General features: G+C 44.1%; 2 protein-coding genes across 5 annotated transcripts; both read right to left on the bottom strand.

Annotated features, from left to right (window-relative positions):
• Positions 1–31: 31 nt before the first annotated feature.
• On the bottom strand, positions 32–12,899 carry LOC131109415 (carnitine O-palmitoyltransferase 1, liver isoform). Of its 2 annotated transcripts, none has more exons than XM_058061373.2 (19): positions 12,863–12,899; positions 10,785–10,930; positions 9,721–9,860; positions 8,696–8,867; positions 8,501–8,602; positions 8,232–8,369; positions 6,672–6,749; positions 6,440–6,547; positions 6,098–6,185; positions 3,919–4,114; positions 3,655–3,843; positions 3,479–3,584; positions 3,271–3,387; positions 3,012–3,176; positions 2,777–2,905; positions 1,920–2,075; positions 1,737–1,850; positions 1,568–1,660; positions 32–344 (listed from the first exon to the last, which is right to left on the bottom strand). In XM_058061373.2, the coding sequence occupies exons 2-19, from the start codon at positions 10,923–10,925 to the stop codon at positions 216–218; spliced, it is 2,361 nt and encodes a 786-aa protein (XP_057917356.2). In that variant the 5' UTR covers positions 10,926–10,930; positions 12,863–12,899; the 3' UTR covers positions 32–215. The 2 variants fall into 2 exon arrangements, with proteins under 2 accessions (XP_057917356.2, XP_057917358.2); XM_058061375.2 differs by lacking the exon at positions 6,098–6,185 and adding an exon at positions 5,652–5,736.
• Positions 12,900–13,704: 805 nt separating this feature from the next.
• On the bottom strand, positions 13,705–26,570 carry brsk1a (BR serine/threonine kinase 1a). 3 transcript variants are annotated; one of them, XM_058062426.2, is made up of 19 exons: positions 26,189–26,570; positions 26,010–26,104; positions 25,859–25,944; positions 24,006–24,146; positions 23,693–23,809; positions 23,582–23,615; positions 23,432–23,500; positions 23,225–23,371; positions 21,820–21,851; positions 21,555–21,719; positions 20,768–20,865; positions 19,709–19,856; positions 19,564–19,624; positions 18,369–18,999; positions 18,220–18,268; positions 18,025–18,148; positions 17,519–17,729; positions 17,229–17,318; positions 13,705–15,805 (listed from the first exon to the last, which is right to left on the bottom strand). In XM_058062426.2, the coding sequence occupies exons 1-19, from the start codon at positions 26,271–26,273 to the stop codon at positions 15,594–15,596; spliced, it is 2,595 nt and encodes an 864-aa protein (XP_057918409.1). In that variant the 5' UTR covers positions 26,274–26,570; the 3' UTR covers positions 13,705–15,593. The 3 variants fall into 3 exon arrangements, with proteins under 3 accessions (XP_057918409.1, XP_057918411.1, XP_057918410.2); XM_058062428.2 differs by having other exon boundaries at positions 18,369–18,645; XM_058062427.2 differs by having other exon boundaries at positions 15,656–15,805; positions 17,519–17,772.
• Positions 26,571–27,172: the final 602 nt, after the last annotated feature.

Genomic DNA, 27,172 nt, shown 5'->3' with positions numbered 1-27,172 from the left:
CTTAAAATAACAGGAAATGGTTCAACCCCCATTGAAATGACACATTTATTCTGTGCACTTCCATGGACACCAGATAAATACGGATGTAATAAAAACATCATCTCACTCGTGACCCCACTGAGTTGTCTCTTCTTCAACAACAACCTGAGAACATGTCCGGGTGTCCCTCCATCAGTAACTCGAGTAAAACACGTCCACTTCAGCATCCTCTTTCTCTAAAGGTTTTTCTTGACCTCAGGCCGACTCTCCTCAGTTTTGCTGGGCTCTCTCTGGCCGGGGGGACTCATCAGCTCCAGAAGATCGTGCAAGGCTTTTGTGATGTGAGCACCAAACTTATGGGCATCCTTGAAGAAAAAATAAAAAATAAAATGGAGGTTAGGGCTACACGGCAGTTGAGTGGTTAGCGTGCACACCTCACAGCTAGGAGACCGGGGTTCAATTCCACCCTCCGCCATCTCTGTGTGGAGTTTGCATGTTCTCCCCGTGCATGCGTGGGTTTTCTCCGGGTACTCCGGTTTCCTCCCACATTCCAAAAATTTAATGCATTTAATGTTAATTGGCCACTCCAAATTGTCCATAGGTATGAATGTGAGTGTGAATGGTTGTTTGTCTATATGTGCCCTGTGATTGGCTGGCTGGCCACCAGCCCAGGGTGCACCCCGCCTCTTGCCCGAAGACAGCTGGGATAGGCTCCAGCACACCCGTGACCCTTGTGAGGATAAGCGGTAGAAAATAAATGAATGAATGAATGGTTGCACGGTGGTCTAGTGGTTAGCGCGGTGACCTCACAGCTAGGAGACCGGGGTTCAATTTCACCCTCCGCCATCTCTGTGTGGAGTTTGCATGTTCTCCCCGTGCATGCGTGGGTTTTCTCCGGGTACTCCGGTTTCCTCCCACATTCCAAAAACATGCTAGGTTAATTGGCGACTCCAAATTGTCCATAGGTATGAATGTGAGTGTGAATGGTTGTTTGTCTATATGTGCCCTGTGATTGGCTTGCCACCAGTCCAGGGTGTACCCCGCCTCTCGCCCGAAGACAGCTGGGATAGGCCCCAGCACCCCCGCAACCCTCGTGAGGAAAAGCGGTAGAAAATGAATGATTTTACGATCTACACATACAGTCGCCCATTGTTTATCGCGGTTAATTAGTTGCAGACCTAACTGTGACAAATCAATTTCTGTGAAGTAGCATTCCTTATTTATACAAGGCATAGAAAAGCTGTTTAATATGGGTTTTAATAAAATAAATAAATAAGACTTCTATAGTCACTTTTACTCCCATTAGCATTGACAGGATACTTGGTGACTATTGGAAATGTAAAGTTACTGACACCTAGTGGCTGCAGTGTAGTAGAACACTACAGCAATGGTGCGGCACCAGGCACTGCCACTCTCCGCCAATAGCGGTTCTAGCTATCGGCAATTGGAAAGAAAGCGAAAGAAGGAAAACTCTATTTATTAACGCTCAGTGCTCACCAAATCCTCATCAGGTCTGCCGCCCTCTACAGGCGTGATCAAACGTCAAACGCGATGTAGCTAAGGGGTGACTACCAGGTTGTGAACTCACAGTGTCAGGGCATGAGTGCTTGCAGGAGATGTGGAAGTTGATCAGGCTCTCTCCCAAAATGTAGTAGGACACTCCATAACCGTCATCTGCCACCTGAAAGACCAGCAGACCACTCATGGCTACCTCGGCATTAATTAAATCGTATTGTAATTGTAATTGTAACACTGACCGGACCAAAGCCTCCTCCACAGGAAATGTACTCCGGATGGTTCACTAGGTCAAACAGCTCCACCTGCTGGACGGATGTCTGACTGGTGGACAGCCTCCATGGCTCTGACAGAACCTGAAACGGGAACAGTGAGTGAAATGTGGAGACTAATGGTAAACATTGAATAGGAAAGTCGAAAAGAACCTCTTTTAGGAAAGGTGACTCCACTCCCAGGTACTGGGACACAACATAGAGGCAAAAGAGGTGTCTGTCGATGCCAGCGCCGGTCATTGCCATGCGGTACAGATGCTGGTGCTTTTCTGAAGCAGTGCGGAACAGACGCCTGCACACTTCCAATGGCTGGTGGAGGAAACATTGGTTATGCTAAATATAAGCGATGGGTCGCCTCTCACAGTTGGACAACGATTGGACGCAAAAGATCTCGGGGAAGAACAAAATCTGAAACGCTTATATACACTTATAAACACTTATATGTCACCTGGTACTTTGGTATGTGACAAAAAATTAAAATAAAAAAAAACAAAACTTAAACTATATTACAAAAGCAGAAAGTGAACAAATGTAACAGTTATTGATTGTAAAAGTACCATATATATATATATCAATATATTGACAGTTACTATGGTACGCATTATGTCACTGGATGCTCATATCACCTCCGGGAGAAAGAATGAAATGAAATGAAATGATTTTTTAAAAATAAAATAAAATAAAATAAAATAAAATAAAATAAAATAAAATAAAATAAAATAAAATAAAATAAAATAAAATAAAATAAAATAAAATAAAATAAAATAAAATAAAATAAAATAAAATAAAATAAAATAAAATAAAATAAAATAAAATAAAATAAAATAAAATAAAATAAAATAAAAAGTAAAAGTACCAGATGGAGGGGTAGGATTTAATAAGCTTTGCTTCTTCCTACTCCTTTTGGACATGTGGAACTGTGAACTGATTATGGGATGCACTCAATTGTAATCTGATGCATGTTCAAATGAAATAAAACCATTACCATTACCAAGAGGATTTTTCCTCACCTCTCCTCCCACTAGCGCTCTGACAAAGGCACTACTCTCATTGGTGCAGGAGCGAACGGTCTCCGTCCTGCCCTCCCTGAACAGACGGGTCATGGAGGCCTCATAAGTCAGGCAAAATGTCTTCCGATTCTGCAGCAGCAAATCAAAAGTCATCTTTATGTGCAGGTCAAGATAATCAGGTGCCAGAGCGGCCAAAATACCGTAGACATGACAACAGCGCGTGGATGCTCCTCACCCGAAAGTAGGCCAACTGAAGAGCCACCTGGATGAACGCATCTGGGCTGACTCTGCACTTCTTGATCTTTCCCTTGCCGAAGTCTCGGAAGGATAACACGTGGAAGTCTATGTTGTCAGCTAGGGCTTGGGCCACCGCCAGGGAACGAGAGATCTGCTCCTCGCACTGACACACACAGACACAGGGTTCACGTTCAATCCCATTTAAAGATGCTACATTCTCAAGCCGCGCAGACGCTTCAACGACTTGATGTACTAACCTCTGGAGGGATTTCCCAGTTGAGCTTCTGAGGTCCTGCAAGCGATGGATCCACGTCTCCTTTGCAGTGCCCCTCTCCGTTGTAACCCAGCTGGAAACAGTCGGTGGCCAGGACGTACTGTATAGACAGTAAACATGATGCTAAAGGTTACTGCTGTCTGCATTTTTTTAACTACATTATTATTTTGCTCTTGGGTCGTCGTCCTTGCCTCCCACAGGTGCGCTATCACTGGCGCGTCGGCCCACGAGTGCTCCGCGTTGATGCCGTTCTTACCGTTCTTGAAGTAGACCACCGTGAAAGACTTATCAAACCACCTGTGTGACAAAAACAATGGACGTGACTGACATAGCAACAGCTGCCATGCCAGGTTTGGACTACAACTACCTGTCGTAACACTTTCCGTGCAACAAGCACTTAGCATAGCGGTCTAGACTAGCCAATGGGTCATCTCCCATCATGCCCTGCTCGTCGTCATCTAAGGTCACGAAGAAGGCGGCTTTCTCGATACAGTCCAGTGAGCGCTTGTTGATTCCGCTGCTGAAGTACTTGCTCCTGGCTTGAGCCCATGGAACTCTAGGCAAAAACAAGCACAATGAGTTGGAAAAAACAAACAAACAAAAAAAACCAATGGCCGCATGTGAGGCAGACCTTTCGCCAGCAGTGAGAGCGCCAAGTTTTTCTTCTCCCGCGCAAGGAGAGCAAGGGTCATCGAGAATCCTCTGAATCTGGAATTCAATCTCCCTGGGAGACAGGAGTCTGCCTGCCTGGTACACCCTGAGCCGAAAGTAGCGTCCTCTGTGGTAGACGGCCACGTAGTCGCTGTCCTGCCAGTGCTGCACAGTGTCTTCAAGAGGCCAAATACATGACATTGCATTCATAACGTTGACATGAAATGCAAAACACAGTATGCACTGTACATTAGCTTGTAGCAGTATCTGAATTTATTTAAAGCCGCATTCCACATGACCATTTTCTATACCGCTTATCCTCACTAGGGTCGCGGGGGTGTACTGGAGCCTATCCCAGCTGTCTTTGAGCGACCGGCAGGGTACATTCTAACCCAGGGGTGGGCAAACTTTTTGACTCGCGGGCCGCATTGATATGACAAAATTTACAGGGGGGTGGGGGGGGGGCCACTATATATTTTACACGTAACAGTCCACCTGGTATTATTGTATCTGTAAAATTGTCATGCAATCTGCTATTATTATTTATTATTTTATATTTAAATATTTAAAAAATAATAAAATATTATAATAATTACAATAAAATTAAAATAATAATTATTATATTATGTAAAATATGCAAATATAACAATAATATTATATATTATTAATATAATAATTAGTATTAATATAATAATTATACTAATCATAATAGTTCTAATAATAATTATAATAATCTTATAATCTAATAATAATAATAATTGTTATTATTATTATTATTATTATTATTATTATTATTATTATTATTATTATTATTATGTGCTTGTGTCTCTTTTTTCAGGAGCACTTTGTAAACAACAGACCATGTCAAAAAACGAAATTGATAAAACCATCAAAAGGTTGGCTCAGGCCATGATGCCAGGTTGTATGTTGAGTTTAAATGAAATACTTTGGAAAGATTGGGCGGGCCGTATTCAAACACTTGGCGGGCCGGATGTGGCCCCCGGGCCGTAGTTTGCCCACCCCTGTTCTAACCACTGTACAACGCGCCGCAAACATGACATATCTAATCCACAATGTGAGATAACAGGGGAGGTATGTTGCGTATTGCGCCCGCATTTATTTCCCAATTGCCCGCCAAGTCAGCAAAACCACTTCCTGAAAGGGACACGTGGTTAAAGCCGGCCAGTGATCCTTCAGGTGTCGTCACTTCCAGCGACTTCCTTAAATCACTACTGGGGAGCTGTGGTTCATTGATGGGAATCCCATCATGTACTGTGACATTCTGAAGAAGAGCGTGATCCCTTTTCTTGGTAAACTGGTTTTCCAAGATGACGGGGAACGCTAACGCTAAAGTTGAAGATTAAGGAGTCACCACGTACTGCAATGTCTCCAGACATGAACCTGTGATATCAAATACTACCCCCCATTTTCAGTGGATAGTAAATCTATATTGCTATACAAGCTGTACACTGACTACTCTTTCAGTTCTATAGTATTGTCCATTGGAGAGATTTAATTAAATGTTTGCCGAAATGTGAGGGACTACTTTTGTGAGATACTACATATCATATGAATTGATGGAAGGATGCAATCTGTTCCTCTGGTTTAATTCTAGCTGTAGACTAAAATGACACACAGTAATATGCCTGTTATTTAGTGGTTGTGTCTTACAGCAGTTCAATAAAAGAAAATATATAAATATATAAATACTACCTGTAAGTCTTCCAGGGATTCGACAAGTGTCAAACATCCTCTCAAACTGATAGGAACAGCAAGGAACTGCAGACCTCAACAACCACTGAGTAGGAGGAGGAGGAAGAAGAAGAAGAAGAAGAAGGGACCGCAGCAACGCCAGTCAGGAAAGGAGAAACCGAAACGAAGGAATAAGGAAATCAAGCAAAGATGAGAGAAGATCATGTGTGGGCAAATAAAAACAAATAGACCTTTGAGTGGAACAGTCTACAAACCCACACAGAGCTCAATAGGACAAAAGGTGATAGGTGAGGGATGAGATGGTGGGCTGCACAGCAACTCACACACAACACCGATGACTGATGAAGACTACATCGTTGAGATGCTGACATTGTGTATCAAGAGGCCACTTGGAGGGGATGTTGACGCAGTGTGTTATGTGTTTGTGTACATGTCCGTCTCTTTACCCGTCTCCTCTCCAGGAGTGCGTGTGGTGTTGAACATCCTCTCACACTGAGCCGCACACAGAGGAATGACAGTGCCGGGTATACGACTCTGGGAGGGGGGAGGGGGGGTCAAGGGAGTGGAACACAAAGGCAAAGAAAGAATGGAGGAAACATTGAGTAAAGCAAAGGGGGTGGGAATGGGGAGGGGGGTGTCATGATGTGAGAACACAAGGGTCTTCACATACACATGAACATGTTAAACCAATGGAGATGTACAGTACATGCAAAAAAATAATGGAGGTAAACATGATCACACCATAACATTTACATTTCTAAAGATAATCACAGTTGGCGCTAACTCACAGGTTTGAGTTCTTCTCTGTTGAGTTTGCGGCGGTATAGAAAGAATGCGTGGATGGTGTTGCCGGCACGGGCTGCCTGGATGGGTGTCGGAGTTACATACAGGAAGTCCTTAGGGACAGAAGACACAAAAAAGGGGTCAAAACCGGGTAGTTTAAAGGGGTCCTGAGTTCATATTCACTGAGCTGCAACTTCAGAATATGATGTGCAATAGTAAGTGGAAAAAAAACAATACCATGCCATAGTAGTTACTGTTGACCATTATAGGGCTCCTTCCTCGCAAGTAGACATATTCCTCCCACCAGTCGCTAACCTATTAAAATAAACATAAACAGTCAGAAAGATAATAATGTAGCATTTGCACACGTTCTTCATTCATTCATTTTCTACCGCTTGTTGCTCATGACGGTCGCGGGGGCGCTGGAGCCTATCCCAGCTGTCTTTGGGTGAGAGGCAGGGTACACCCTGGACTGGTGGCCAGCCAATCACAGGGCACATGTAGACAAACAACCATTCACACTCACATTCATACCTATGGACAATTTGGAGTCGCCAATTAACCTAGCATGTTTTTGGAATGTGGGAGGAAACCCACGCATGCACGGGGAGAACATGCAAACTCCACACAGAGATGGCCGTGGGTGGAATTGAACTCCGGTCTCCCAGCTGTGAGTCATGCACGAAAACCGCTCAACCACCGTGCAGCCCGGAAATTAATTAATTCATTCATTTTCTACTGCTTTTCCTCACAAGGGACGCTGCGGAATGCTGGAGCCTATCCCAGCTGTCTTCGGGCGAGAGGCGGGGTACACCCTGGACTGGTGGCCAGCCAATCACAGGGCACATATAGACAAACAACCATTCACACTCACATTCATACTTATGGACAATTTGGAGTTGCCAATTAACCTAGCATGTTTTTGGAATGTGGGAGGAAACCGGAGTACCCGGAGAAAACCCACGCATGCACGGGGAGAACATGCAAACTCCACACAGAGATGGCCGAGGGTGGAATCGAACTCCGGTCTCCTAGCTGTCTGTGCGCTAACCACTCATCCGCTGTGCAGTCTCCTTAAAACATTCATTAATTCATTAATTTTCTACCACTTATCCTCACAAGGGTTGGGTTGGGGTGGTGGGGTGGGGTGGGGTGGGTGCTGGAGCCTATCCCAGCTGCCTTCGGGCGAGAGGTGGGGTACACCTTGGACTGATCAGCCAGCCAATCACAGGGCACATATAGACAATTTAGCAGTTACAGCGGTAGACGAGTTTGCATTCACAAAATAAAAATAAAAAAATGGAAAAAAATGCTATAAATAAAAATGCACTTATTTATTATTTTTAAATTATTTTATATTATTATTTATTATATTTTATTATTTTATAACTTTTTATATTATTCATAATTAACATTTTGCAGCTCATTCATTCATTCATTTTCTACCGCTTATCCTCACGAGGGTCGTGGGGGTGCTGGAGCCTATCCCAGCTGTCTTCGGGCGAGAGGCGGGGTACACCCTGGACTGGTGGCCAGCCAATCACAGGGCACATATAGACAAACAACCATTCACACTCACATTCATACCTATGGACAATTTGGAGTGGCCAATTAACCTAGCATGTTTTTGGAATGTGGGAGGAAACCGGAGTACCCGGAGAAAACCCACGCATGCACGGGGAGAACATGCACATTTGCACACGTATTCATCTTAAATAATGCAAACCACAGAACCTCTCACCAGGCATAAACTGTTAATGATATTTTCAAATGAGTGTGAACATGAGGTCCACTTACATAGTTGGCAGCCCACAGAGATTTCAGTTTGAGGTACCACTGTAGGCGATTGCCCAGGCGGCTCTCAAACTCGCCAGCCAGATTAGTCATCCGTTCATATTCGGCGTCATCCATGAGCGGACGCACTGACTCCAAATACTGAACAGGAAAGACACACAGTTACACATTGAGGAGATTAAACAGAGTTAGAAGGACGGGGTTTTAAATGTAGCATTTAGTTAGCAATCTATGGCCGGTTGCCATTTCCCGTACTTCACATGGCAACCGACCCTTTTGAGCGTGTCCTTGATGGCCGGCAAAGGCAGGTTTGGCAGTGAGCCCTGGTAGCTGTAGAGCAGTGGCTTTCGGCCAGAGAAGATACGCACCAGTGCCTGCCATATGGACACAAGCATGGGGTTAATAAAACCTCCTCAAATATTTCAAAACAACAGCTCACACGGAGAGGCAAGAGACTAAGAACTCACCACCCAGACTTTGGTGGTGTTGGACATCTTGCCGTGCTGCTCGAAAATCCAGCGGTGGTAGGAGAGAAGCTGCTTGAGGCACAGACGCATGGTGAAGATGAGCAGGAGCCACAATAAGGTGCTGAAGAGCACTGCTGACACCACCGCCTGACACTGGGTGCTCATAGACTGGCTGGAGGGTTTGAAGGAATTTGTGAGTGTCACTGATGAAGAATAGTAGACATTAGGTCCTTTTACTATCATTATTCCATATTATATTATTATCACATACTACAGTATTAATTGTCCCTGTACCCTAGAAACCGCACATGAATGATACGGGAAAAGGCCGAAATGATACTGTGTCAAAGCCCAGGGCAGTGATACTGATAAAATATAGAGTTTAACCATGTCCAGTATCAGCCCCCGTAGCTGTCCACTCAGGGCGCGCTGCTCTGGTATCGTGCCCGTGAAACAACCAATCAGAGAACAGCACACGAGTGCTTAGTGCCTAGTGCTTCTCCAGTCACCAAAAAACCCAAACTTGATTATGAGAACTTTAATTGTCAGACATTGATAAGATAAGATAAAATATTATTGTTGAAATATTTTTGCAATTGTTGTGTTTACACTGTTTAGATATAATACATGTAATAAACTGAACATTTTATGGAAACAAAATGGTCTTTTGATTAAAAAGTACATGATAATAAGCTCGTGATTAAATAGTATGTGATAATAAGATCATCACATGGTTAGACCTTCGGTCTCGGGCTGATACTGACACTTGGGGGCATGATACCGGGCCTGATACCAGACAAACCATGTGATAACCTATAATTATTCAACAACTTTAACTAAGTCTCAGGAGGTCCCGGTGTTGTGTAAAATCAGCCCTTGGTGCTGAAATGCAGACAGTGCTTTTAGTACATTTATTACAAGTCCTTAAGACTGAATGGAGTACACTAGAATGGAATGTCAAATGGAATTCTGGCTGATTTGGAAACCACAAAAGTAAACACGGGAAGTCAGATCTCGATAGGTACCTGACAGGCAGGTGCTCTTGTATCTTGGCTATAAGTCCCATGGAGGGGTCGGAGCGGGTGTACATGGTGGCCAGGATTGCTATGACGACAAAGAGCCAGGAGGACGGGCTGGCAGGATACACTCCTGTTATCACACTGTTCTGTTGATGGGATAGCAAGGATTGACTGTTTAAGAAAAACTGCACTTTTTTTTTTTGCCCATCATTCCCAATCCTTATGTGAAAAAGAAAAAAGTTAATATGAGCTAGCTAAAAATGCACATCATTGGGACCTTCCTATTTGGTGATAAAGCCCTAAAAAAACAGCAACAGTGTCTATTTACATAACTGATATGTATATTAACCAAGCTACAGCGATATTGTTATTGTACTAGCTAACACAAAAAAATATTTATCTGCCGGAGTAACACGACTCCTCACTGACATACGGAATTTTGACGGAAGAGTCGATACCTTGTGCTCAATTTCTCTAAAAAAACTCAACAAGATGCTCGTTTGCTGACATGTGCTGGAAGACACAGCCATCCCAATGAGAGCGGACATAGTAAGTGTGGTAGTTTCAATGCTATTGTTGTTGACAGGCTAAATGTCAGTCATGTTTTAAATTATCAAAATGAGTCCAGATACCGTAAGTATTAAATGTTATCGTCAATGTACTTGTTAATGCATGATCACAGCATGTATATCAAACAATAAAATGCTAAAAAAACATTTTTAGAGGGCTTTGTAGTTGAAATACAGATATGTAGGTCCAAATGACCTGCATATTAATTTGTTAATTTGTATTCTCTCGTTAGAATGCACAGAAAAGGGAAAGAAATATGTGTTTCACATAAGGTTTGTGGATGATGGGCAAAATTCCAAAAGAAGTGCGGTTTTCCTTTACACCTTATGTACATAATGAATAACAGTGTAATGTTTGCAAAGTGAACGTGAGCATCCAGTGTTCTTTATTGATTGACAGCAGACAAATATGAATTTTTTCTGGAATGCATCACTGTACATGCTGCTGCGACTTCCACTTCATTCCAAAAGCTATATTCTTGTAATGAATTACCAACGCACCTTAAGCCTAATGATGCGCTTCTTCCAAGAGCGAAGGCCAGAGCGGTAGATCTCGGTGAGGGCCTGATGGGACAACTGCAGATCAATGCCCTCCGGGGTGACTGTGAACTGGAAGGCCACAGCCTGGTGGGCTTCTGCCATGATGACTGTGCATGGAGACAGCGAGACAGAAGACAGATGATGAATGCATTTTAAGGGTTAGGGGGACAGGATCTCAGCTGCAGTCCGCAACGCGGGCCATGTGAGCGTCTCAAAACAGCTGCTTTTCATTCCACGGATGACCCACTTCATTATGTGACATCGGGGACCGCATGCAAACTGTCAGCAAGAACAATAAACAAAGACTAACATGTCCGACGGCTGAAGCTGGTCGTCAATTTGTAAAACGAGCCTACCTGGATGCCACATCCATCGTACGTGCTGGCGCTTTTAGGAGGCATGTTATTAGTGAGCACTTTTTAAATGCAAAGTCAGCTTGAATGAATTTGATGTGAAAACGCTGACCAGCTGCTGAAGTCAATTACCGTTTCTCTTCCCAAAGGGGATTGATTTTCATCCAAAAATAGGCTATGGCGTTGGTTAAAGCCCTGAGGTCTCGAACCCAGCAAGGGCCATTTTGACTTAACATATTGCATAGTTACAATAGTGCAGATTTTCTTGACAAGCGATTACTATTTAACTTCAGTAAAGAGCAACATAACTTTCCATAAATGATAGAAGACCAGGGATCCCACAGCTGGTTTTTAATTGGCACATTCTAAAATACAATTAAACAAAAAAAGGTTTAGGTAGTCATAACACTAATGGTTTTCATAATGGATACACCATGAGCCAAAAACAGAGGTACATTTTCCTATAGAAAACAATGTAAATCTAATGAATCAGTTCCATAACGTCTTCGCATATCTACAGAATATGCCGTTAATCCCCTAAATATCAGGATGGCTCAAAAAAAAAATCCATCTTTTCCGTATGCAGCTATTGGCGGAAAAGTTTTGGGCACCCCTGCTTTATGCTATGTTAAGAATGGAATATTTTCCACTCTGTGATAGCTTAGCATGTTGCTATACTTTGTTAAAAACAAAGTGGAAGATTCACAACCACCACAGCCAAGTTGTGCATTCAATTTTGCACAGTATGTGCTTTTATTTCTCAAACTTTAAGAATTAAGTACATTGTCTACCTGCCCTTGAGTGATATACAATGTGTCACAAAAACAGTTCAAAACTTTGTTGACAATCCAAAATAGATATTTTTGCAACATTGCATGTGCTTCTTTTCCCTTCTTCCTCCAATGTGTTCAAGCAAAGGTATGATAATAGTACTAGTTAAAAGTGTCAGCTACTACTAGTACACATGTTGTAACATATTATTCTCTTGCTTTGGGTGTGTCATCAGGCAAGGTTTAATTTGTAGACCACAACACTCCCTTGGTTGTGTAAGCAAGTAAACCATTGGCATCCATTTTTGCTAGAACTGACCTTGTAAATATAGCACTTTATTACCTGTGACTATGCAGTGTCTTATAGGACAGTAAGTTGATGTAATAGTAAGCTTTAATAATAAATACGATAGGTTAGTAATGCTATTATGGGCCCTCGGACTTTTTTTTTAGCCATACTAAAGTGGGCGTCCACATTCAGAGGCGTTAGCTAGCTAGCTAGCTAGTGTTGTGATTGAAAACAATAATATTCCTGGAAGTTTTAACTCCAATATTCAAGTCGTGTTTAAAAGCTGCGGTGACAGCCTGGTGTAGTATGCTATCGGTAGCAAACATGTTAGCAAGGTTGACACTTTGCAAGCCTACAGCTAGTGCTAGTTCCGGTGTTACACTTCTGTTTACATTTCCACTTGACAGATGTTTTGTTTTTCTGGCGTTTCTTTAATTTTAGTTTAACGTGTGTATGGTGACGGAGAGTGGTGAATGAACGAACGGAACGAAGCAAAACGCCTGCATTCGTCACCGGTCAACGCCGAGTACATTTAAACTGCAACTAGCCGCGCTCCCAGCCCATTACAGTGTTAACCACAGACGTCATGTCGTCCTCACAACAGCTGCATTATTGTCAAAATCTTACCCGTTCGTCCTTTACAGGGGGTGTAATGGCAAGCAAATGAAACGTTGAAATTAAGACATCGACAAAGCCCCTCCGTGTGTGTCGCCGTAGTCAGTCGGCCCCAACTGTACAGTAGCTGTCCGCTGTACGGACCCGACGATGCGTTCATGACTGTCGGAAATGGTGCAATCATTAACTTTGGGGAAATGTTGTACGTGATGGTGAGTTCGTTGCTTCCAAATAAGTGACATTAACATCTTAACTGGTTATTCAAAGTAAAACATTATTTGTAATTGTTTGTACTGTGATATTTGAGACATTTTCTGGAAGCTCTAGAAAGCTTTCTGTGCAGATTATTGTGTGTTGCTGCTTTATAGGAGTCAAAATCTCAATACAAAGGACCAAAAATTAGCATTGTAGCATAGTAGGTCACCTTTAATAAACTAATTAAATCCTTATGCCCACTTTGGACAACTGAACCTCACAATTCGTCCACCAGATGGCACTACATCTTTCTATCCAAAGCATACAGCAAAATTTATTGTCATAAACTTCATAATAGTAAGTATATAGTTATTTAAGGTGGAAAAATATTTATAATATTTTTACAGTGCTTTGAGTGGCTGACATTTTTGGTCATGAGACTAAAATGCGAGTGAATTTTAAAGGCCTAATTTTTCTCTCCCATGGATCCTAATGGAACATCTCTTAAATTATGAGACTACACAATCATGTGTTACTGTGGTACAAAGTAAAATAAGGTAAATAATTAATTACAGTACACACACACACACACACATGGATTTAGGGTTTATTATTGTAACCATAACAATAAGGTGGCTCTCTCTTATTATGACCATCAATTCAATCAGAACTGTTCTTTTTTTAATCACAGGCAATAGTTATAATAGTGCACTTTTTATATTTAAATTATGATACAGACATTTCTTTTTTTTTTAAAACACCATATTCTACTGAGCCTTATGGATGGAGAATAGTTTACAATCTTGGCCACAGTTGGGTCATGACAGTGAAGGTGGCGAGTGTGTGTGAAGATGAATGATGATGATGATGATGGTGAGCAATCATAAAAAGAGTAGAGGTTCGCTGATGAGGTGTTACACAACATGTGAAGGAGGGGGGCAGATTGGTCAAAAGGAAGAAAAAGCAAGACGCGAGTCTGTTAAATTGGCGTGCCTTTTAGGGTTCCCTTGTTAGTTTTCGTGGATCAGACCTAATAGTTGAATCCGCGTCAGGTCATCGTTATTACTCAGCCATCATCCACCAATCTCCCAGAGATAAACACGGTGAATTACAATAAATAGAAACAAAAATCTCTACATACTGCTATGTCTTTGACATAAAAATAGGTAGAAATAAACATCCATCCATTAATTTCACGAGGGTCTCGGCGGTCGCCAGATAATAGAAATAAATAACATTTTATGGAAAATGTCTCTTGTTGGCATATTTGCAAATAAATAAACTTGGCTGTATAAGTGAATAAATATGACAAGACAAAACATAAAAGTCATAAATTAGCACTCCGCGAACAACATCCTGCACATTTGTTGCATATTGCGCTGTATGGAAGACAGTGATGAGTATCAGCTAATCTAACAGAGTACTTGAGTAATACCAAATGACCGTATGAGTCGCTGTGATGACTATAAACGGCGTGTTATGAAAAGCGTTTGCTTGCCTGTCCTCTTTCCAAAGTCCAGGTCAAGCAGGAATGTGATACAGTGAGCCGATAGATGAATATCCTGTTGTGTCCTTGACGGGAATACTCGGTAAGCAAGCTTGACAAGAGAGGCCATGACTGTCATTCTCTTTCAATGTGGGACAAACAGCTGTGATGAGGTTCATGGAAATATTCACACATAGTGTTATTCCTCTCTCCATAGAGTAAGTTCATATTTCTGTTGAAATAAACACAACAACAAAAACTTTTCTTCAGAGCAACAGGGGTCCAATGCAAAAAACGGTATATGCATTAGTTCATCTTATCTCTGAATGGGAATAGCAAACAAAAAAAATAATAACCAGGTAGCTTCAACTTTCCAGTATGTTCTCTCCTTGCTGCTATCACTGTATGTCCTCAAAGGAAATAAATAAGAACAAAATCAAAATATATTTTTCACATTCACATACTTAGCTTACTTGGTTGGTTTTGTTTGAGTCAGTGTCGGATGCTCAAGCCCACTCTATGAGAAGGCTAAAGGATGCTAACGCTCCAGTTTAATTTGCCGCTGGCATACAGTACAGCAACATGTCTTTCAATATGGAGTAGTTGTTGCTTGTTGCCTGAGAGTGACATGAACACACACAACACACTTAATTCTTTTTGGTATCTGATGCTGGAGTACAATGCTATCGGGTCGTATCAGCATCCTTTATCAGGCTGATTTGCTAACTGGCATGCACATTAGCACTTCAAAATTCCTAGTTTGGATTTTGAGAAGCTGTATCTAAGATGGATACCGAACTACTCATTCACATATTATGTTGTCATTAAAGGGTGATCCCATCTTTTTTTAAATTTCAGGGTTGGAATCCAAGTACTCCAAAAGGATCAAGACAATTGTTAAAAACAAAAGCATGATGGACGGGAAGGCTCAATCCTTGCTAATACCTAGCACCTCCGCTTCCACCAAGGAAGAATAGCAGGAGCTTGCGGCTCGCAGGGATGCTGGGAGATGAAGTTAAGAGTCTTGGTCGGGCATCCTGCTGCGTGGGTTCAATTTCTAACCTACGGTTGAGATTGGGTTCCGTTGGTGGACAGCAGTCGGGTTCTCTCTTTCGCTGAGCCTCTGCGCTGCAGAACTCCCCCGCTGCCTCCTATACCTCCGCCATCTGCTCGGTCTCCCCACTCGCACCTGTCGCCCCCACCCTCTGAGCGCCTCGAGTTTTGGCGGGTGGGGGTCCTGTGGGGTCGCCCGTTCTTCTCATCTGGGAAGGGATCTGCAGACAAGAACAAAAAAAAATCACTCTCATGAGTGATTCTTATTACGCCTCGGATTTCCAGTACAGCTCTGGGTCCTGACACCTGTAGAGGTTCTTTGATGACCCTGCAGTGGTTGGGCGTAGAGGTGAGGTACAGGACACTGATCACCGACTTGGTCCCTGGCAAGCCACCTCCTGAATGTGGTTGACTAGTGATTGACTTCAAGAGGAAGAGGACTACAATGGTCTACAGCTCATCACCATTCAGGGCCGGGGTGTGGTAGTAGTGGACCACTACAAGTACTTGGGAGTCCACATGAACTGCAAGACTGGACTGAAAGAACAGTTCTAATGTCTACATAAGGACATGAGCAGACTCTTGGTCCTTCAATTGCATTTAAGAGTTTTTTTTTTGAGCGACTGCAACCTTGTAGATCAATAAAGTCTGCCTAAGGTCTATGAACACATACAATACGGTGAGGGCTTACATTTGTGATTAGCGCAGAGACCCGAGTTCAATTCCACCCTTTCACACCCTTTCACAGTTTCACACATCTCTGTAGGGAGCTTGCATGTTCTCCCCGTGCATGCGTGGGTGGGTTTTCTCCGGGTACTCCGGTTTCCTCCCACATTCCAAAAACATGCTAGGTTAATTGGCCACTCCAAATTGTCCATAGGTATGAATGTGAGTGTGAATGGTTGTTTGTCTATATGTGCCCTGTGATTGTGCCTATTATGATATCCCAGCTGTCTTCGGGCGAGAGGCGGGGTACACCCTGGACTGGTGGCCAGCCAATCACAGGGCACATATAGACAAACAACCATTCACACTCACATTCATAACTATGGACAATTTGGAGTCGCCAATTAACCTAGCATGTTTTTGGAATGTGGGAGGAAACCGGAGTACCTGGGGAAAACCCACACATGCACAGGGAAAACATGCAAACTCCACACAGAGATGGCCGAAGGTGGAATTGACCTAGCTGTGAGGTCAGTGTGATAACCACTCGACCGCCGTGCAGCCCGCCTGAAAAACAAAGCGCCGATAAATAAGTTCTTCTGCTGGGCACCATGCTGGCTGGCGCTCACCAGTCCAGGGTGTACCTCGCCTCTCGCCCAAAGTCAGATAGGCTCCAGCATACCCCATGACCCTAGTCAGGATAAGCGGTATAGAAAATGGATGGATATGCTGAAGGCAAAAGTAGAAGCTTCAGCTGCAGCCTCCCTTAAAAGGTGAAGCTATGCTGCCACCTAATGACTGACTGGCTGGCCAACAGTCCAGGGTGTACCCCGCCTCTTGCCCGAAGACAGCTGGTATGGGCTCCAGCACCCCCCGCGACCCTCGTGAGGATAAGTATTAAAAAATGAATGAATGAATGAGATGCGCCTGTATACTTCCTGAGATACAATGTTTGTTATGATGCATGCATAATCTCACCAGATAAGGCTTGCACCAGGGGTTGATCATGGGAGCTGAGAAGCTGGGCTTGAATCGTTTCCACCACTCGTCTGAACCTGCGACTTGGACCTAAGTACGCACATAAATGTTAAAGGGGACCTATTATGCTTTTTCCACTTTTCTGACCTATAAATGTTGTGAGAATGTTGTATTCTCCAGTTAAACAATGCCAACGTTTTCAGATAATGAGGGTTGTGCATTTGGAAGTGAACCCTGAAAGAAGTTTTGGGATGACTCTGAAACGCTTGGTTTCAGACCACTAAACTTGCCTGATATGAGGGTGAACGTCACGCTGTAGATCCCTGTCTCCCTCCTGCCCTCCCTCTCGGTCCTCTCCCGGTCTCGTTCCCTCTCGCCCTCGGAGAAGGCAATATCCACCTGGAACTTGACGGGCTTCTGGAAGACGGAAGGGCCGCCGGAGGACTTGTATTCGGCCCTGAAGCTTGTCTGGGAGATGACGCTGTGACTGAGCGATGGGATCTGCATGGTGGGGAGACAGAGAAGAAGCAGAGAGACCGACAGACTTACGAGGCGGGAGAAGTACGAAGGGCCGACGTGAGTAAAGGGAGACAAAGGGTGAGGGTGAGGAGAAGAGAGAAAGAGTGAGCCGTGGGCGAAAGCAAAGTGATTCATCAACGTGCCACGAGTGAGCAAGACTGAAATAAAGAGGACACAGATATAAAAACTGAAATGAAGTGCATACGTTGAGAGAGTGAATGGGAATACGGCCTAGACAGTGAGCCTGGTGGTACATGACAGAACATTAGATACTTACAGACAGGAAGGCGTGGACAATGTCGGCTTTGACAGAACTCAAAGGTTTGTCTCTGATCACCACAAAGATCTGCTCCTCTTTCTCCAGGCCAATGAAGTTGCCAAACCACGACTTCTTAGCCAGTCTGATGGGGCATGAGAAGCAGAAATCAATGAAGCAGAAGAAGGTTTTGCTAATCCATAAAGGCTGACTTACTCAGGGCTAGACTCTGGTGTTAAACTGGACATGTCTTCTGATGTCGGAACTAAAAGAGACAAGAATTGTGACATTTGTGTGGTATTCCGGATATTGTATTACAGATAGAATTGGTGCCCACATATCCTTTAGTCTACATGGTCATTCACCTTGCAGTTTGCGGCGATGGAATCGAGGTGAGCCCAGCAAGTTGTTCTTAAAAGAATTGAGGCGAGTCCTCCAATGGGCGGAGCTGCTGGACGCGATCCCGCTTCCCCCTCCTGGGCTGGAGGGCGGGGTCAGTGATAGAGAGCCCACCCCGCCCCCTCCCTCTGCCCGCGAGGAGGAGGAGGAGGATGAGGAGGAGGGCGGGGTGGAGGAAGGGTGGTGAGGGTGGTGGACAGGGGTGCCCAAGGGCGTGGGCAACGGAGAGCCCTGGGGTGTGACCTGTGGCACAGAGTGGGCAGAGTTTGGGTACAAGCTCTTAGTCACGGACTTTAGGACAGATGACGAAGGGAAGAAGAAACGGGGGATGGGTGAGAGAAGCGGAGAAGGGGAAGGTGAGCGGGAGGATGGGTTGTGCAGAGGCAGGGATTTGATGGGCTGGAGGTGAGGCCGTTCGGCGGGTCCCTTGGTGGGCAGGGTCTGGGTCTTTGGATTGGGGGGAGCTTTGGGCTTGTTGAGAGCCCGCGCTGAGCGAGGTGTCGTGGCGCTTCCCTGTTTGGGCTCCTTTGTTTGGGGGGTAACAGCAGCAGAGGTGACGTCTGATTGGCTGAAAGTGAAGATGGGGCTTTGATAGGACTGGGGAGTGGGGTTTGTGGGAGTGGGGGCAAATGGAAAACAAGAAAGAGAGGGGATGGAACATGGAGAAAGAAGGATGGAAATGAATATCATGCTTCATGACAGAAGACTGCATCTTGTGAGTCGTGAACGTGTCCAATGAAAGTCTAGCCGTGCCAAAACAGTTATATCATACAGCGACAGTTGTGACAGAGACAGGCGCAATGATTCCGTTACTGTACTCTCCCAATTACTCACACACATTAGTTATTGTGCAATAAGCTGTTCATGCAAGATATGAAAGAGAAGTGACATGAGGATAATAGAAAAGTGAAAATGTCACACAAACCTGCACAGTGAGGTTTTAATCTGAGGAGCTTGATTTGTGATAATGTTCAGATAATTTGAGGAGATTGACACATGGGGTGTGCTTTGATATTTAATAAAACATCTTAAAAATTTGCTACAGAATTATAAAATAATTGACTTCACATCAGGGAGATAAAAAAAGAACATTTTACCAATGGATATTGGCAATTTGTTCAGCCACTGCCAGCAACTTTCACAGCAACAGCTGAGTCTTACCCTGGGACTACTAAGAGGGCTGGAGGAGAGACCAGTGGAAGCTCCACTCACAGAGCGAGACCTGACGGATCATCAAAATAGTCCATTCATCAAAATGTATATTTTGCTGTATTCCATAAAGAATATGAGTTTTGATGTACGGCACCTCTGGCTGTGTGCGGTGTCCAGGGCCCTGCGTGGAGGTGTGGGAGACCCCTGTTCAGTGACACTCAGCACCTCCAGGCTCTTCCTCTCTGGGCGGCAGCGTCCGTGTCGCGTTAGCATGGGCGAGTCAACACGCTTTCGAGGAGGATCTGCGCAGCAGCCATTGAAAAGTCCAGATTTGCATATGTTTACATGAACATCCATAATAATTAGTGAGTAAAAAGAACGATTCCAATGATAAAATATAGAAGATAAAATCCATCCATTTTCTATACCACTTATACTAACTAGGCTCGCGGGGGTATGGTGGAGCCTATCCCAACTGACTGTGACCTGGCAGTTAGGTGTACTGTTGAACAGTTTTGTAATTTCCGAGTGTTTGTGAATGTGACGTGTGTCCTGACTGTGTGTGTGGCTGCATGCAGAGAGGACAGTTAGTTGACGGATTTTGTTTTGGTGTAGTTCGGCTGACAGTAGCCTGAAAAACATTCATTCATTCATTCATTTACCGCTTATCCTCAGGAGGGTGTCGGGGGTGCTGGAGCCTATCCCAGCTGTCTTCGGGCGAGAGGCGGGGTACACCCTGGACTGGTGGCCAGCCAATCACAGGGCACATATAGACAAACAACCATTCACACTCACATTCATACCTATGGACAATTTGGAGTCGCCAATTAACCTAGCATGTTTTTGGAATGAAAACCCACGCACGCATGGGGAGAACATGCAAACTCCACACAGAGATGGCCGAAGGTGGAATTGAACCCTAGTCTCCTAGGTGTGAGGTCAGCGTGCTAACTACTCAACCACCGTGCAGCCCGCCTGAAAAACAAAGCACCGATAAATAAGTTCTTCTACTGGGCACCATGCTGGCTGGTGACCAGTCCAGTGTGTACCCCGCCTCTTGCCCAAAGTCAGCTGGGATAGGCTCCAGCATTCCCAATGACCCTAGTCAGGATCAGCGGTATAGAAAATGGATGGATATGCTGAAGGCAAAAGTAGAAGCTTCAGCTGCAGCCGCCCTTAAAAAGTGAAGCTATGCTGCCGCCTAATGACTGACCGGCATCATTGCGTGGAGGCAAGTCCTCGTCCTCATAGCTGGGGTAGCGCTCTTTCCTGTCCAGCAGTAGATAATAAATCATCTTCTCCTGGTTTTCTCTGAAGGGAAAAAACATAAGAAATGGGACACAGTGGTTTCGGAGTTCAGTTGTGTAAAAGAAATACCAAAAATGGAGAAGTCTAATCTCTTAAAATTCCACCATCTGGCCTCTTCTGATAGCCAGTCAGTCAAAACTTCCAGCAAAGACAATGAGATTATCTTCCTATACAGTAACATCACATTATTTTGATATTTTCAAAAGAAGAAGAACCTTAATGGTTTCATTTTTTGGCCCTACATTGTTTTTCGGAATGGCTGCACAAGTCCAAACAGTCATTTACAGCCTCCCTTGTTTCCCTACAAGTCAACAGCTTGCTTTTTTATTAGCTATTATGTCGGCCCACTAAGCAGTCAGCGTTTTCTTGTGCCGGCTCTATTAAGCTGCTTCTCTTCATCTATAAACATTTATACTCCTCAATCCTACAGAATATAAATATAAATTAAACCCACAATTTAGCAAAGATAGCAAGCGCTTGTAAAGAATGCACCTTGAAATGGAATCCACTATAAAGCAAGAGTTAAGGCCTTGGCCAAACTTGTGTGTAAAAACTCATCTTGGCAGTTTGGAGCAGGCTTAATAAAGACCAGATGGCACCAAAAATGTCCTAACTTAATATGTCATGTCATTTGGGGTTCATCTGGCCGCAAAGTGACACGTTTGTCATATTTGGAGTTAAAAAATACTTACTCTTCACACTGCAAATCACGTGTGAGCTTGACCCGGTCTCTGAAACAGCCCAGTGAGTGCATGCTATCCAGCACATCTGGGTCCAGCTCAGTCAGGGATAAGATTCGCCTCACACACACTCTCCTGGGAGGAGGCTGCTCGGGGCAAGGCTCATTACGACCACCCCTGGGACACACACACATACAGTATGTGACATGACGTATCATGAATGGGACTAAATATCACTTCAAAAGAGTACTTCACAGAAGAGTGACCGTATACTCACAGATACCAGGCATGTTTCTGAATCGTATCAAGCTGCAAGACAGACAAGAGGGGAAAGTAATATAGGTTTTTATGGTTTATGACTATGATGATATGACAACGAGAATAAGCACAATTTATCGATACTGATAATCCATGAGTGAAATCGACCAATACCAATACCGATCACATATATGCAGTGTAAATGTTTAAATGTACCACTAGCTATATTAGGGGTCAACCCTGCAGACAACAAAAGTTCCTTCTGCATTAAAAGTGTTGGCATTAAAAGATTTGGGATCTAGGCGCTGGCTGATGGAGGATCACATCGCGAGCCTTAAAAACTAAAAAAACTAAAAAAAGTGTTGGGCCCCAAAATGCGCACCAATTTAAAGCGTTTCAAAACGGCACCCCTGTGAGACGTTTTGTAGGGTGCAAAACTTATATCACTCTCACAGAGACAGGAAGTCCCACACACGGAAGACATGCTTGTTCTGGGTGCCACAGCGGGGGCAGAGCTCATCGGCGGAATGGATCAGCGGAGGGGATCTTACCGATTAATTGGAGCACCCAAAGTCGAAAAAAACTTTTTTTAATGATACAAAGCGAGAGTCAAATCTCTTTTTTGGTAGGTTCCATGTTTATATAACCATTCATTCATTCATTTTCTACCGCTTATCCTCACGAGGGTCGGGGTGCTGGAGCCTATGCCAGCTGACTTCAGGCGAGAGGCGGGGTACACCCTGGACTGGTGGCCAGCCAATCACAGGGCACATATAGACAAACAACTTACATACATACCACTTACTGAGTCTTACTGAGTCTTATGAGCTCGCATAGTAGTTGGTTAATATTCTGCATCATACATTGGTAGTGTATTGTCCGGTTGATGCGGCACAATACTCTTATTGTAGTACTGCAGCTATATATGCAGTATATGTATTTACATTACAACAGCCATTTTTATTCATTCATTCATCCATTTTCACAAGTGTCGCAGGGGTGCTGGAGCCTATCCCAGCTGTCTTTGGGCAAGAGGCGGGGTACACCCTGGACTGGTGGCCAGCCAATTACAGGGCACATATAGACAAACAACCATTCACACTCACATTCATGAGTGACAATTTGGAGTTGCCAATTAACCTAGCATGTTTTTGGAATGTGTGGAAATTCCACACAGAGATGGCCGAGGATGGACTTGAACTCGGGTCTCTTAGCTGTGAGGCCTTCTTGCGAACCACTCGACCGCCGTGGTTATGGTTGTGTTCTATGGTTATATAACCATAGAACACAATTTTCTATGTGCCTTGAAAAATCAGTCAAATGGTCTACAATGGCCGGAAGGAGTTAGTTGTCTTTTTTAAAAATGGCTGGGATTGAATGAGTTATTTAAGAGGTGTCCTTCAATACTTCAGTCAGTCACCTACCGTGAGTCGTTTTTCAGGGTTGACCTCAATCATGCCCTTGAGCAAAGACTGGCAGTCCGGGGGTATGAAGTGCGGCATGTGGAACACGCCGCTCTTCACTTTCTCCAGGAGCTGGCGTAAATTGTCATGATCAAATGGGAGGGCGCCCTGAGAGCAAAAACATGTGGTCAATATGTGGGTCAAACAGTGAACGACATGAAGACTTACCACGAGCAGAGCGAAAAGAATGACACCACAACTCCATACATCCGCTCTCCTTCCATCATACTTCTCTCCCTACCAAAGAAAGAATCCTACATGAGCCTTAGCATCACTATTTATGTCCGCCGCTGACAAATATCATGAAATGTCACATACCCGTATGACTTCAGGGCAAGCATAATGTGGTGATCTGAAATACAAGTTTGCATTATTATATTCAACATTCAAACAATTTTTTAAGAGCATATTATTACTGACTGCACTCACCCGCAGCTGGTCTCCAACAGACTGTCTCCCACCTGGAGAGACGCCATGCCAAAGTCAGCAATACGGATGTTGTTCTTCTCATCCAGCAGCAGGTTCTCAGGCTTCAGGTCTCTGTGGCTGCATCAATGCATAAATAATGCTGCTTGTACAGTGCTTTTTCATTTAATTACAACTTCAAATCAAGTAACAATTCCTATATGAATTATTACTTGAGAGAGAGAGAGGATGGCATCCATTACAGCACGTCGAAGTGACCATCGGTACAAATGACTCAAGACCGAGGAGTGAAAACATTTGTAATGTAAGAACCAACCAGATGGAGTGACTGTGGCAGAAGTCCAAAGCAGAGATGATCTGCCTGAAGAACTTTCTGGCTTCTTTGGGCGTCAGGCGGCCTTTTTTTACCAGGTAGTCGAACAGCTCTCCTCCTGACACATGTTCCAATACCAGGTATCTGCAGACAGACGAACATAATATTAGGTACACCTCCATAATCCAAAACAAGAGTTGTATAGAAAATGGCCAAGGTAGCTCTCAGTTGGCTGCACAATACAATCCACAATACTACACTACTGTTAAATCAATACTATCCAAATGTGCCAATCAAAAGTGAGCTCAGACTAACTTTTCTTTAGCGATAAATCGGCTACCTATCAGTATCAGCTGATTTCTGTGACAAAGCACGGTATCGGCATATGGCCGGTCTTTATAACACCGATCACATCCGCCGATCAGCTCCACCCCCATTGCAACATCCAGCCTATAGCGACCCTCTCCTGCCAGGGAAACCAATCGGCAGCCTCCCATGGTTTAGATTTGGAGGGAATTTAGGGCTATCAAAGTAGTTCAGAAGAGTAAAGCAGCTGTGAATGTGTCACCCACTAGTGAAGCCCAATGGAATCTTTCCAATTGACCTTTCCGAAAGCAATGGTATACATGGAAAGGAATATTCCAATGGCGTGTCTACACGCTGCGCTATGATCAACCAGAATAGTCAATGGGGCATGCCCAGTAAAGCGTAAACACCAACATCACGTGATACCGACTTCCTCCAGTTTTTCTTCCACTTGTTGGAATAACTCCGTATTGCCAGTTTTTCCTTCGTCCGGTCTTGAAATTTAGTTTGAATCAAACACAAACTTTCCTTAGCAGTCCAGTGCCGATTGCTCGCCTCCATTTTTTTAAATCAAACAACATCTCAAGCTGCGTGTTACGTCATATCTCAGCATTCGCTGAAAGAACGCACCCGGGAACAGGAAAAGATCAAGTTCAATCTTGCTAATATTTTATAATTAAGCTCGGCACATGTTTTATATAGATATGTATTTTCTTTTTTAATAAAACTGGACTTGTGAATGGCGTATAGAAGGGTTTAGATTCTGTTCCACAGATGGCGCTAATGCACACCAAAGCTGCTTGCCAACCGCCGATAAACAACAGAAAAAGAAAAACACCACGAAGAAGAACGCAGTCTGACAACTTTCCGTTTGAGCGGGTACAAGATACCTCAATCGGACTGGGGAAAGGAATATTCCACCCCTGGGAATCCCATTATATATTCCTTCTGATTGACACTTTTCTTTCGGAATGAGGTGTATACAAAGGTTACATTCTTTCCGATTGAGCAAATAACCTGAATGGAATTGGAATATTTGAGTCCATGTATACGTGGCTAGTGATTTTGAAAAAGTATGTCAAATATGTTCCACCCTCGGCCATCTCTGTGTGGAGTTTGCATGTTCTCCCCGTGCATTTCCTCCGGGTACTTCGGTTTCCTCCCACATTCCAAAAACATGCTAGATTAATTGGCGACTCCAAATTGTCCATAGGTATGAATGTGAGTGTGAATGGTTGTTTGTCTATATGTGCCCTGTGATTGACTGGCGACCAGTCCAGGGTGTACCCTGCCTCTCGCCCGAAGACAGCTGGGATAGGCTCCAGCACCCCCGCGACCCTTGTCGCAGTAGAAATGAATGAATGAATGAATGTCAAATATGTGATCGGTATGGGCCGATTTCACTCATGGATTATCATACCGGTATCGGCAGCATAAAACCCTGATCGGAGCATCCTTAGTGAATACTGTATAAAGGCCAGTCTCACAGCATTTGTAGGTACTCAAGTAAAAGCAGCAACAGGTACAACAGGTATGCAGTGAGAACTCACAGGTACTTGTTATTCTCGTAAACATCGTGCAGCTTCAACACGTGCGGATGCTCGATGAGTTTCAGGATGGCAATCTCTCTCTCGACCTGTTATATAGCGAGGAAGTAATGTTGAAGTAGTATTGTCATTGTGAGTGACTCTCAAACTCTACCTTCATCAAAACCGACTCGGACAGCTTCTCCCGGTTGACGATTTTAATGGCGACCTTTTGACCTGTGATGCAGTGGATGCCCAGCTTTACCAGTCCTAAAAAAGGAAGAAAAAATGCCAAGGAATGGAGTTAGCTGCGCATCAAATTGTGGCATTAACGTTTCGTCACGACATGCTCACCTGTCTGCCCCTTTCCCAGTGTTTTTTCCAGTCGATAGGGCCCGACATATTGAGCGGACTGACTCAGAGACAGCTCCTTACTCATACTGCTCTGACTTGAGGCACACTACACTACAGCTATTATTGCGATTACTGTGATCTTATCCAGACGTTATGGTCATATCTGGAGATACTCTGCGAATATGGAGAGAAATCTATCATCTCCATTTAAAACCTGACTACTTGCGCTTGTTGTTTGCGGCTGACCAGCTCGGTAGCGATGGATAAAAGCAGACACGGATACAACACAGGCATAAATGTAAACATGGCAAACTAATTAGTTGAACATTAGCTTATTTGTATTAGAGCATCCTTCCATACAGCCGACGATAGCTATAATCATATCTTTAGAAATATGACATTGAAGCATCAAAGCAGATATGTCGCAGCATTGGTGAATATTTATCTTCGTGTCAGGCCTATTTTTGTCCGCTTACAGGTACAACATGCTAGTGGTGTAGCCTCGCCGCCGCTCTCCCACACAGCAGCGAGGCTAGCTTTAGCTTCGGCGACTTAACCAGCGGCCGCCTGTCAAAAGAAGCAACACCGCCTTAAGTTGTTCGCCTCCGAGAAACGTGAACACTTGTCGGGCGACGGACGCCTCATTCCCTGAATAGGTGGAGAAAATAGCATTCCAGCGTCGTGTAAAGTCCTCCTCCCCTCCCTGTCTGCCTGCTAAGCACTCGGCTCTACATCCCTTGGAGTAGCACCAGCCGATATCGCAGCATCTTCTCCTCTTCCCCTGAACACACACGTCCGAATAAAAATATCCCCGCGCTAATATCGACCACTTTGGCTCCCGGTGATGGTTTATGGGCTTTGTACGTCCTGTTGTATCACACTTCCTTCGCTTTTCTTGACGTAAATCGATGATTTCTCTCCCCTCTTCCTTCCTTCGCATCACTCGCATCAGCATCCGGGTCCTTCTCCATCCTCACGTCTCGC

Source organism: Doryrhamphus excisus, unplaced genomic scaffold (genome assembly GCF_037039965.1).
Source record: "Doryrhamphus excisus strain RoL-2023G ecotype Guam unplaced genomic scaffold, RoL_Dexc_Guam_v1.1 HiC_scaffold_24, whole genome shotgun sequence".
NCBI lineage: Eukaryota > Metazoa > Chordata > Actinopteri > Syngnathiformes > Syngnathidae > Doryrhamphus > Doryrhamphus excisus.
Note: the sequence above shows the minus strand (reverse complement) of the source record. Positions and strands in the feature narration are given on the sequence as shown.